Source organism: Dicentrarchus labrax, unplaced genomic scaffold, assembly GCF_905237075.1.
Source record: "Dicentrarchus labrax unplaced genomic scaffold, dlabrax2021, whole genome shotgun sequence".
Taxonomy (NCBI): Eukaryota; Metazoa; Chordata; class Actinopteri; family Moronidae; genus Dicentrarchus; species Dicentrarchus labrax.
In genome coordinates this window covers 15,518,343-15,530,291 of record NW_026136720.1, presented here as the reverse complement: position 1 = coordinate 15,530,291, position 11,949 = coordinate 15,518,343, and the positions used below count along the sequence as shown (strand labels likewise).

Here is an 11,949-nt window from a genome sequence, read left to right as displayed (position 1 = left end):
TGGATCTCTGAATTCATCTGTAAACGTACACTCAACCTAACTCTTCCACTAAGTGATATCTGGACTTTATGAACTGCTTTAGGATGTTATATTTTATTCCCCACGATCATCATTGCTCTGTCTTTGCACATGCTTAACATAAGAAAATGTCTAACACATCATAAATGATTAATCTCTTACATGTTCTCAGCTGTGCACACCAGGAATGTGTTCATGTGTTTCCTTGTGGAAGTCTCTCTAAAACTTTTTCTCCATTATGCAAGTGCAGTGATATTGTGGGGTCAAGTTGGTATAAGGAGGTGAAATATTTACTCTTCTTTTTCAAATCATTTCTATTTGGCTTAAGCACTTGTGGGTAAAGGCTGAAACGCGTTCACATATGGAGATCTGACTGAGGTCTGTATCCGGTTTCTTTTGTTGTCACAATCCTTGATCAAACGAGCACACCCACTCCGACGAGCCGCTGTCACAAGACGGGAGGGCGGAGTCATCCAGTCAAAGTCCGCAGCAGGTGAGCGACAAAGTCAACCAGGAAGACACGAGACCAACCTGGAATATGAGTGGTGGGACTTTCAGAATAAAAGGATGACCTTTGACAGCGCTAGTTTCCAGCCTTTCGGCTTGTGAGCCATCAAATTTAAGCAATGTGCACTTGTTACTCCACATCGTGAATTATAGGCAGCTCATAACAAACAGTATTGCTTAATTTGAAGGGTCTGAAGAGGGTCTCACAAGAAAAGTGTCACAAATTATGCATTTTTTCTACTTTCTCGTCCCTTTTATCTTTTTGTGACCCCTCCCACCCCCTTTAGATTTATTTTGCTTCAAATATCAGTATAAATGGCAACAAAATACACCTAAATATAAGAGCTTGAAATATGAGTCTGACCATTGAATATGTAATTTGAGATAGATATACACTTGGGTTGACATCTGTAGTGAAACGTTGGTTTAAGTGAATTTCAAGGAAAGATTTTGAATTGAGTTGAGTACTATTTTGAAAATTGACAACCGGAAAAGCGATGTGATGTTGTCTAAGCTGACTGTGGCATAGTTGTGAGGCGCAGGGAAGAAATTCGTTGGCAACCTGGAAAGTACAGTGACACAACAGGTGATAAACAAATATACTCTCAAGGGAAGTTGAAACAACAATGCATGAACATGGCTTTGTTGGAACTGTACACCGAGGTAAGAGAAAAGCTCCTTGTTTTTTATTACAATAGCGATAATTATACTTTCATGTGGTTTTCCAGAGACATATGGAAACTTTGTCAGGGCTCAGGGAAGTTGCAGGGATGTAGAGGAGGCTGGAACCAAAGGAATGTAAAGTCTAAATGCTCAGCTGTTTACTTTTAGTCAACTTCTGTATGACTTGTTACTAGAGATATGATCTATAATAACTTGGTGTTAAATGAAAAATAAATGAAGATCCTCATAGTTTATCAAGTAAATGTTCACACATTACCTTTACAGTGTTATATGCTCTAGCATTAATAATCATTGCTGTCTTCTCCCTCAGTACAACAGGGTTTGGATACCAGATGCGGAACATGTGTGGAAATCAGCCGAGATTATGAGAGACTTTCATTTTGGGGACAATGTTCTTGAATTGCTTCTTGAAGATGGCACTGTAAGTACAATGTGAACTAATAAAAACCTTCACATGCAACCGCAGTGGGTTTATGATGGTGAGAAGCAACAGCTGACTCTTTTACATAACCTGTGACTGTGCAGGAGAACTACTACCCCGTTGATCCGGCAAAACCACAACTGCCTCCTCTTCGCAACCCAGACATATTGGTGGGGGAGAACGACCTCACGGCTCTCAGCTACCTGCACGAACCGGCCGTCCTGCACAATCTCAAAGTGCGATTTGTGGAGTCCAGGATCATCTATACTTACTGTGGTACAACAAATGTTTGGCTGTTAACTATATTTAAGCACAGAGGTGTTGGTTCTCTGCAGTTAGTGCTCTCGGCTCAGCCTGCGCTGTTTCCTCATTTTCAGGTATCATACTGGTGGCTGTAAATCCATACAAACAGCTTCATATCTATGGAGATGCAATCATTCATGCCTACTCTGGCCAGAACATGGGTGACATGGACCCTCATATATTTGCAGTGGCAGAGGAGGCTTACAAACAGATGGCGAGGTAAATAAAAGCTGAAATAATCACATAAAGCAGAATAAACAGGCTGGTTTTAACAGTGTATTTACCCCTTCTTTATTTTTAAAGAAACCACAAGAACCAGTCTATCATTGTCAGTGGGGAATCTGGAGCCGGTAAAACTGTGTCTGCTCGATACGCAATGAGGTACTTTGCTGTTGTAAGCAAATCTGGAAGTAAGACTCGAGTTGAAGACAAAGTCCTGGCGTCCAATCCAATAACGGAGGTACGATTCGCACACAAGGCAACACATCACTATTCTCTGACAAGATGTTAAACTTAATTCATCAAGACGTCCTCTATCTCTGTGATAACTTAAAAAGAGACCCGATGACCTGAGGTGTTTTTCTCTCAGGCAATAGGAAATGCAAAGACCACCAGGAATGACAACAGCAGCCGTTTTGGGAAGTACACAGAGATCAGCTTTGACAGGAGGTACCGGATCATCGGAGCAAACATGAGGACCTATCTCTTAGAGAAATCCAGAGTCGTCTTTCAGGTAGTATATGAGATGTCTTAGATATCCAAGACTCTTTGTCTGATCTATAATAATGACATTCTTGTTTTATACAGGCGGACAACGAGCGAAACTATCACATATTCTACCAGATGTGTTCCTGTGCTCACCTGCCTGAGTTCAAGTATCTAAGACTGGGTGAGTGTTTGTATGAGGGTTTATTCTGCACAGTCACTGCTGGTGTGTTTGATCTGATTCACCTAGAACGTCCACCTGAGTCTCCATCACACATTTATTTATTGTAGGATTATTTTATTGTAAGTGTGCCTAATTATATATTCCTTTCATCTGAAGTGAGTGCTGATAAGTTTCGGTACACTCGCTCGAACGGTGAGATCACTATTGAAGGTATAGATGACAAGAAAGACTTGGTGGAGACTCGACGGACCTTCTCACTGCTGGGTAATAACCATCTCGATTGTGACACTCTAACCTCCTTTTAGGGTTTAAACATTTTATGTCAGCTTTACCTTCCTCTCTCTTCTTCTCCAGGGTTGGAGGACGACTTTCAGTCAGATGTATTCAGAGTTTTGGCAGCTATTCTGCATCTGGGAAATGTGGAAATCAGAAACTCTGGAGGAGACAAATCATCAGTTCCTGTGAGTTTAAACTCTCCAAGCCTAAAATAGCTTTTTTGTTTGCAAGGTTAGATCTGAAAACATTAACCTGGTTAACCAGTACAAAACTTAATTTGCGTATCTTCCAGCCCAGTGATCCCCACCTGGTAGTCTTCTGTGAGTTGCTGGGTGTGAGCGCAGAGGGGTTGGTGCGTTGGCTGTGCCATCGGAGGATCGTTCTGGTGGCTGAGACGGTGGTGAAGCCGGTGCCCAAGAAGCGGGCAGTAAATGCCAGAGATGCCCTTGCCAAGCAGATCTATGCCCACCTGTTTGACTGTATTATTAACAGGATAAACAAAGCACTGCAGGTTCCAGGAAAGCAACACGCTTTCATAGGTGTTCTGGACATTTATGGGTAATTCAGATACAACGCTTTTGTTCTTCACCTGCTTGATAATGCAGGTATTTTCAGCTGCCATTTTTAATTTGATGTCCTTTATCCTCAGCTTTGAAACGTTTGACATCAACAGCTTTGAACAGTTTTGTATCAACTACGCAAATGAAAAGCTTCAGCAGCAGTTTAATTTGGTATGCATCACCGTTGATCCAAATCATTGCAAAACACTGCAGGCAGACCTTCATCAACTCAGAGGGTTAATCTCTTGTCTTTCTTATTTTCAATCAGCATGTGTTCAAGCTGGAGCAAGAGGAGTACATGAAAGAGGACATCCCGTGGACGCTGATAGATTTCTATGACAATCAGCCGGTCATTGACCTGATTGAGGCTAAGATGGGGATCCTTGACTTGCTTGATGAAGAATGTTTGGTAACTGAATGGACATGATGTGAACTTTTACAATTAACATTTTCCATGCCATTTTTCTCCCTTGATATTATTTTCCTGATTTGTTTTTCCCATACATAATGTATTTTTACTTACTCTACATCACAGTTTCCTCAGGGCACTGATCAAAGCTGGCTGCAAAAGCTATTCAGCTACCTAGATGCCAATCCTCTGTTTGAGAAGCCCAGGTTATCAAATGAGGCATTTGTGATTCAACACTTTGCAGACAAGGTGCAGTCTGGTGACCCTTAGTAACACACAAACAACTCCTACTATTATTAACTATTAATGCTTTTGGATTACTGACATATTATGAACTATTTTTCTATTAACAGGTGGAGTACCAATGCAGAGGTTTCCTTGAAAAGAACAGAGACACTCTCTATGAAGAACTGGTTGACATTATGAGAGTCAGTAAGGTAATCAGTTGCCCTATTTTCTTTTGTTTTTTAATTTTTTAATATATCAAAGTTGTTCAAAATGTAACAAAGTTAAAAAGTCAAAGTGTCCTAATCACTAAAGCCAACCCATGCAGCATTGTGTTTTTTAAATAATTTTAACATATTTCTCCTCCTTGCAACTGTTATCAGTTTGCTTTTCTGGCCAACTTTTTCCAAGAGGAGGAGCGAAGCACTATGAATAGTAAAGGTGTCAAAGTGAGGCCCGCCAGACCTGGAGTGAAACCAGCCAATAAACAGCTGAGAACCTCAGTGGGAGATAAGGTAGAAAATGTTTACTCAAATGTCACTGCTCACAGGGGATTTAACTCCCTCATTGACACCCATTTTATCTGTAATATTCTGCATTCACCAGTATATATATGTATAGCATAAAACAAAGTTTGTGTCTTGTATGTTTATATTCTCTCATGAACTTTATGGTTGAATGTAGTTCCACAGCTCCCTTTCTTTACTGATGGAAACACTGAATGCTACCACCCCTCACTATGTGCGCTGCATTAAGCCCAACGATGAAAAGCTCCCCTTTGAGTGAGTACTGATGAAACTGTATTTGATTCACTCTGTGTTCACCTAGTTTTTGGTTTAAGTGAGTGTTTTGTTTGTTTTTGAGATATGACTCCAGGAGGGTGGTGCAGCAGCTGCGAGCCTGTGGAGTCCTTGAAACTATTCGTATCAGTGCACAGAGCTATCCCTCCAGGTGATTCTCTATTACTAGATTCTGTGTTAGCCAGATTACGCAATTCTCATCTCCGTATGATCATGTTATAATGCCAAACACCTTTTTTGTATGCAGGTGGACATACATTGAGTTTTACAGCCGATACAGTATCCTAATGTCACATCAGGAGGGGGACCTCAATGACAAGAAACAGACCTGTAAAAACGTGCTGCAGAGGTTAATCCAGGTTAGTTGTGCTTTTAAGTAAAACATTGTCATACATTATTATTGTGCACTGCATGGTTGTGTATCACTTCGGCCTCATGGCTTCACATCTAGGACCCCAACCAGTACAAGTTTGGTCGGACAAAAATCTTCTTCCGAGCTGGTCAGGTAGCTTACCTCGAGAAGCTGCGCCTGGACCGACTGAGAGGAGCATGCGTGACCATCCAGAAACACGTCCGTGGGTGGAGCCAGAGGAGGAAGTACCTGCGCATGAGAGAAGCAGCCATCATCCTCCAAGATTACATCCGCGGAAAGAGGACAATCCGGTTAGAGGCGTTCACGTCACACTTCACAGTTCTGTTGTTCTGCATCCCCTGCTGTTTTCTGTTAGGGTTCTGACTTGCTTTGTTTGTTAACCTGCAGTAAAACAGTGAGTGCTGCGACACTGAAGCAGGGCTGGGCAACAGTGGTGATTCAGAGATACTGGAGAGGTTATCGCATGAGACAGATCTATCATGTAGTCCGTCTGGCCTCCATCACCATCCAGGCCTTCACACGTGGCTGGATGGCTCGTAAACAGTACAAGAAGGTCTGTAACTGAAGAATGATTAATTAGTTGTTTTTATCATTTAGTATGATCAAACTTTAACTACATGTGATTCATGCCCTGCTATATCTTTGTTAATTATCAGCTGATGAAGGAGCAAAAAGCCCTGGTTCTACAGAAGTATGCCAGAGCATGGCTGGCACGGCGGCGTTTTCAGACCATGCGTCGGCTGGTCCTTAATGTTCAGCTCTCCTACAGGGTACAGCAGCTCAGAAAGAAGATTGAAGAGCAGGTAAAGATGCTTACATAGTTATTTCAGCTGCGGCTTTTATGAAGAGGATGTAACCGAATCCCTATATCCTCACAGAACAAAGAGAACCGTGGATTGATGGAAAGACTGACCAGCGTGGCCACCTCCCATGCTCAAACTGTGGACAGGCTTCAGGGTCTGGAGGCACAGCTGGAAAAATCAACCAACCAGAAGGCTTCTTTGGAGGCAAGAGAGAAGAAGGCGAAAGAAGATGCTGGTCTGGTCAGTCTTAAAGTTAATGGTTAAAATTTAAAGGTCCAGTGTGTAACATTTAGGAGGATCTATTGGCACAAATGGAATATAATATTCATAGGTATGATTTCAAAAGTGTCAAATCAACGCCGCGGGTCGCCTTCCATGGAGGCCACTGTGTCGAACTACTATGTTTCTAGTAGTAGCCCAGAACGGACAAACCAAACACTGGCTGTAGATACGGCCTAGACACGTCTACATGCCACTAAATCCTACATACTACACCTTTAATACAGTTATTTGTCTTAGCAGCTCTTTGTTTGCTTATGAAGCCGACTTTATGAACCCTAAAAACAAACTGCATTCTTGCTCCAGACAATTGCACAGCTTCAAAAGGAAAAAGATGCACTAAACCTTGAAAAACAGAACTTGGAGAAAAAGTTTGAAGCTTCCACCAAAGAGGCCAAAGGTAATAAGAGTCAAGATTATTATGTACACTACTCTCATTGTAATTTGTACCATATTTGTGACCAGTTTTATACTCTTACAGAGAGCTTTGATCAAATAAAGAGGAATCTTCTTGAAGAGAAAGAACATGAAGCAAGGCTTCGGAAGTAAGAAATAATAATGTGCAATGTGCCAAATCTACAACATGGAGCAAATATTTGTTTCAGCCAAAGCAAATTTTGGCTTTTAGCTTGTTTTTAACTTGAGATTATTCTTGCATCAGAATTGCAGAGAACAACATTGAGATCCAGAGACAGGACCATGAGAAGGAGGTGGAAACTCTGAAAGAGGAGATAAAGAGATTGAAGGAAGAGAGAGTCAGTCTGCAGAGAAAGATAGCGGAGGGGGGCCAGGTGAACTCTGACCTGCAGGAACAGATCATCCAGCTCACCAAACACGTCAAGTCCATTCCCGAGCTACGCAGAGATCTCAACAACCTACAAAATCAGAGAAATAACATGGACCGAAAGATTAAGCAACAGTCAGAACAAGCAAGAGGTACAGACTTTTACTTTAGTTTAAAAAAATGATTATACATGAACAAAGACAGTGTGTCACCAATGATATTTTTCCGCAGCCAAAATGAACGATATTACAAGACAACTTCTTGGTGGTGTTGTTGAAGAGGAGGTTCTTTTGGGGTAATCCAAATATTTTACCTTTTCACTTTTTCTCCTGTAGTTGTTCTGTATCTCTTTAGGCATTTAATCTCACATTGTTTCTCTGAAGGCTAGCTCCAGACAACTCTGAGAAGATCTATGAAATGGAAGATTTGCTGGAAGCATTTGATGGCCTGCAGAAAGCTACCAGGTTTTGTTTTTAATGACAACCAACGCAATCCGTTCATTTCATTTATTGTACCTGTGTGACAAACCTTTGTTTGCACCTTTGATGGCAGAATAATGGAAAACCACCAAAGGGAGCAGAAGGAAAGCTATGAGAGCCAAGTGGAGGGCTTGAAATTGAAAGTGGACCACCTTCAAAATGAGAACAGCAAATTGCAAAACCTGTTCCAGGAGAAAAGTAACGTCAACGAGAACATTCGCCAGGAGGTGTCCAGGCTCAGCAGTGAGAACTCAGTGAGTTATTGGATTCCTTATCCCATATTTAATGTCTTGCGATAGTTGAGTTGCAGAACATATCGTCATTTTTGCTTTCCCTTGTTTGATGTGATGCACAGTTTATACCGGAGCTGAAACAGCAGGTTTCAGAGCTGCAGAGACAAAAACAAGAATTAGAGGCGCATGTAGAGGAGAAGAGCAGAGAACTAGAAGGTAAATCTTAGTATTTGTTTTTCCAATTATTTCACCATGAAGCTCTTTTGCAGAATAGTATTTTACTTCTTCTGTTTATTTTCTTGTCCATGTCATCTGAAAGAAAAATCTGAGGAGATCACTAATGTTCTTCAAAGGAAGATTAAAGAAGAGAGCTCACAACGCAGGTAAAAACTCTAAAACTGGAGTGAGTTTTTTCTATTTAAGAAGTGTTGATCATATCTGAGTCATCCTGATTTCTGCTGCTTTTTTAGACACTTTGAGGAGAAAGCTGAAGAGCTGGAGGAGTTGAAGAGGGAGCTTCATTCCCAAGTAGAGGATCTGGAAGAGGAGAACAATCACTTGAAGAGACAGCTGCTGATGGAGAGCGAGTCCAAGAACAAACTGAGACAGGAGACTTCACTCTTAACTGCTGAGAATATGGTGTGTGTGTGTGTGTGTGTGTGTGTGTGTGTGTGTGTGTGTGTGTGTGTGTGTGTGTGGATGAATAAAGGGTTAGAGTACGAGTATGTGAATGCATGTCTTATCTGCATAAAATTCTACTTTTCTTTCAGGACTTTGAAGAGCAGCTTGACCAGAGAGACAGATTAATAAAGAAACTCCAGATTCAAATAAAGAGCCTGGAGACGTCACAGAAAGGTAGAGCTGTGACTTGTACATCTGCCTTGTAAAGTAAATCGAACTTCTCCATGATCATCACTTTAATGTTTCTTTCACAGCGAAGCAAACGTCTACGCCTACCATTCCCAAAGACTACCTCGGCATGTTGGAGTACAAGAGAGAGGATGAACCCAGGCTCATTCAAAACATCATTCTGGGTATTTGCTCTCTGTAGTATTTCTATTTAGCTGATATAGTCACATTAAACCTGTGAATGTTATGAGTTTGTCTGGTATAGCGTCTGTGTTTGAGCTGGAATAAATAGTAACTGAAACTAGTTAACTTAATGATGCCACATTCTTCTCACAGAGCTGAAGCCCAAAGGTGTGGTGGTCAATATGATCCCCGGTCTGCCAGCTTACATCCTCTTCATGTGCGTCCGCCACGCTGACTATCTGAACGACGAAGCCAAGCTCAAGTCTCTGATGAACGCGACCATTGGTGCTATCAAGAAAGTCATCATGGTGAGGTTCATTCTCAGTCTATTAGCCTTTATCTCTGCTGTAGATTTGCTAAATAAATAATAGATATAATCCAAAAGCTATTATTCATAACCGTATCTAAGATTAGGTCGCTAGTGTGTTGGCAGCAGTTTAGTTTACTTTAATTATATCAGTTTGTGACATTGATGATCTGAAAAAGATAAACAGCCATCAAAAAGCAATAAATATCAATCTCTTGCTGAAAATAAATAAAAGCAAATGCAACTGACATATTTTTTACTTTCAGGGTCACCACAAAGACTTTGAGTTGCTGTCGTTCTGGCTCTCAAACACGTATCAGCTCCTCAACTGTCTGAAGCAGTACAGCGGAGAGGAGGTCTGCATTTACTGTATTTAATGTTGGTTTTGTTTTTCTATAATGTCATATACAGTTGCAGGCCTATTTTGACATTCTCTTTCTCTTTTTGCTTTCTCTTCACAAAAGGAGTTTATGAAACAAAATACTGCTCGCCAGAAGAAGAACTGCTTGCACAATTTTGATTTGTCAGAACACAGACAAATCCTCAGCGACCTGGCCATCCACATCTACCATCAGTTCATCACGATCATGGAAAAGAGCCTCACTCCTGCTATTGGTATTTTACAGAGTTTATCCTTATCACACACAGATTTTCATACTGTTCAACCTTTATAAGCAACCTAAAATGTCCTGCTGTACTTTCTTGTTCGACAGTTCCCGGTATGTTGGAGCACGAGAGTTTGCAGGGGATTTCTAGTATGAAGCCGACGGGCTTCAGGAAGCGATCCAACAGCATCTACGAGGACTCAGAGACTTACACCATCTCCTCCATCATTCAGCAGCTTAATGGCTTCCACTCCACCATGAGCCAACACGGCATGGAGCAGGGCCTCATCAGACAGGCTGTCAAACAACTGTTCTTCCTCGTCGGTGCGACCACCCTCAACAACATCATGCTCCGCAAAGACATGTGTTCCTGCAGGAAAGGGATGCAAATCAGGTCTGTGCAGAGGTGGAGAAAGAAAAGTAGAAGTACTGATTTAACTTCTTTACTCAAGTAAAAGTGAAAAAGTACAGGCTCTGAAATGTACTCAAAGTATAAAAGTACTTTTTCTGAAGGAAGAGGACATTTCTACCGGCTGTTTCTGTGCAAAGCTGAAACTTCAAATGAGGTCGACTCTCCTTTTCTTTTCTGTTTCCTCCTGTTACGTTGTCTTTTACGTAGTTTTCAGCGTTTTTGTCATGATATGTCTGTCATGTGTGATATGCACCCATCCTAATTCTGGGAAAGCGTGCAATGATGCAAGATAATAATAATCCAAAATTCTACTAAGGCGCATTAAAACTAAAGTAATGAGCCTGTTTTGAAAGTGTAAGGAGTAGAAAGTACAAATATTTGTGTAAAAATTAAGGAATGTTGGAGGAGTAATAGTATAAAGTTATACTCAAGTAAAGTATAGATACCTGTAAAAATTACTTAAGAATGGTAACAAAGTATTCTTACTTTGTGACTTCCCATCTCTTGGTCTATGTATTTTTTGCAGACAAAAATGAGCTGATAGCTTTTCTGTTTGTTTAGGTGCAACATCAGTTACCTGGAGGAATGGCTGAAGGAGAAGGAGCTGCAGAGCTCTAATGCTATAGACACTTTGAAGCCGTTGTCTCAGGCCGCCTGGCTGTTGCAAGTCAACAAGTCCACTGACGACGACGCCAAGGAGATCACTGAAAAATGCACTGAACTCAACTCTGTTCAGGTACTTTATTCAAGACACACATACAGTATTTTTGAGGTCCAGCATTGATGTGAAACAAAACTCTCATTCAAATTTGTAGATCGTCAAGATTTTGAACTCCTACACACCCATTGACGATTTTGAGAAAAGGGTGACGTCGTCATTTGTCCGCAAAGTTCAGGTGAGCTCTCTTGTTCATTTTCAGATTTTAATGTGTGGAAATTGAATTTGTTCACCTGCCATACTTACTCATCCAACTCACTAAATATGTAAATCTGCCTCTTGTTGCAGTCATTACTACAAGATCGCGAAGGGTCCACGCAGCTGATGCTGGACTCAGATTATCGTTTCCAGGTCACGTTTCCTTTCTGCTCGTCCTCGCAGGCTCTGGAGCTGCTGCAGGTCCCGAGCAGCCTTCATCTGAGTTTCCTAACCAGGATCTGACACCAGCCAGCCTTTGACCTTTCTCCTCCTCATGACTTATTCAACAGTCAAGTGGCCTTTAGCTGTATCTTATTGTATATATAACTATGTAAAACACTTTTAATAAACAATGTACACCAGATATTTAAAATGTAGGGCTGTGGCCATTAAAATGTTTATGATTACTTGGATTGTTGTGTTTTATTTCTTCAGATATTGTTTAATTTTATTAGAGCTGTAACTAATCAATTAATGTATTAATTAATCCACAAAAGATCCAAGTTTTCCAGGGTACTGTTTTTTTTATTATTATTATAAACTGAATATCATTTATCTGAAGACAGAAGCCCTAAATGTAATTTTCCATTATCAAGATGTAAATGGTGTTTCAAAGAATTTGTCTTTGCTTTTT

At 40.9% G+C, this 11,949-nt stretch overlaps 1 protein-coding gene across 1 annotated transcript; it reads left to right on the top strand.

Annotated features, from left to right (window-relative positions):
• The first annotated feature begins 1,054 nt into the window (after positions 1 to 1,054).
• myo5c (myosin VC) lies at positions 1,055 to 11,722 on the top strand. Its single transcript, XM_051380643.1, has 40 exons — positions 1,055 to 1,188; positions 1,520 to 1,630; positions 1,735 to 1,906; positions 2,008 to 2,152; positions 2,237 to 2,393; positions 2,523 to 2,666; positions 2,741 to 2,822; positions 2,979 to 3,086; positions 3,177 to 3,283; positions 3,391 to 3,656; positions 3,748 to 3,829; positions 3,927 to 4,067; positions 4,194 to 4,316; positions 4,421 to 4,504; positions 4,676 to 4,807; positions 4,977 to 5,074; positions 5,157 to 5,243; positions 5,340 to 5,451; positions 5,544 to 5,755; positions 5,853 to 6,018; positions 6,122 to 6,268; positions 6,344 to 6,508; positions 6,854 to 6,947; positions 7,029 to 7,092; positions 7,209 to 7,483; positions 7,563 to 7,626; positions 7,715 to 7,795; positions 7,884 to 8,064; positions 8,166 to 8,259; positions 8,363 to 8,426; positions 8,514 to 8,682; positions 8,814 to 8,898; positions 8,979 to 9,077; positions 9,229 to 9,383; positions 9,649 to 9,738; positions 9,847 to 9,997; positions 10,096 to 10,381; positions 10,961 to 11,135; positions 11,215 to 11,295; positions 11,406 to 11,722. The coding sequence occupies exons 1-40, from the start codon at positions 1,156 to 1,158 to the stop codon at positions 11,556 to 11,558; spliced, it is 5,235 nt and encodes a 1,744-aa protein (XP_051236603.1). The 5' UTR covers positions 1,055 to 1,155; the 3' UTR covers positions 11,559 to 11,722.
• Positions 11,723 to 11,949: the final 227 nt, after the last annotated feature.

Coding starts and splice junctions, on each gene's coding strand:
- myo5c (XM_051380643.1), top strand. CDS start 1,156: ATGAACATGGCTTTGTTGGAACTGTACACCGAG. Junction 6,509..6,853: donor CGAAAGAAGATGCTGGTCTG/GTCAGTCTTAAA, acceptor TTCTTGCTCCAG/ACAATTGCACAGCTTCAAAA. Junction 9,998..10,095: donor GAGCCTCACTCCTGCTATTG/GTATTTTACAGA, acceptor CTTGTTCGACAG/TTCCCGGTATGTTGGAGCAC.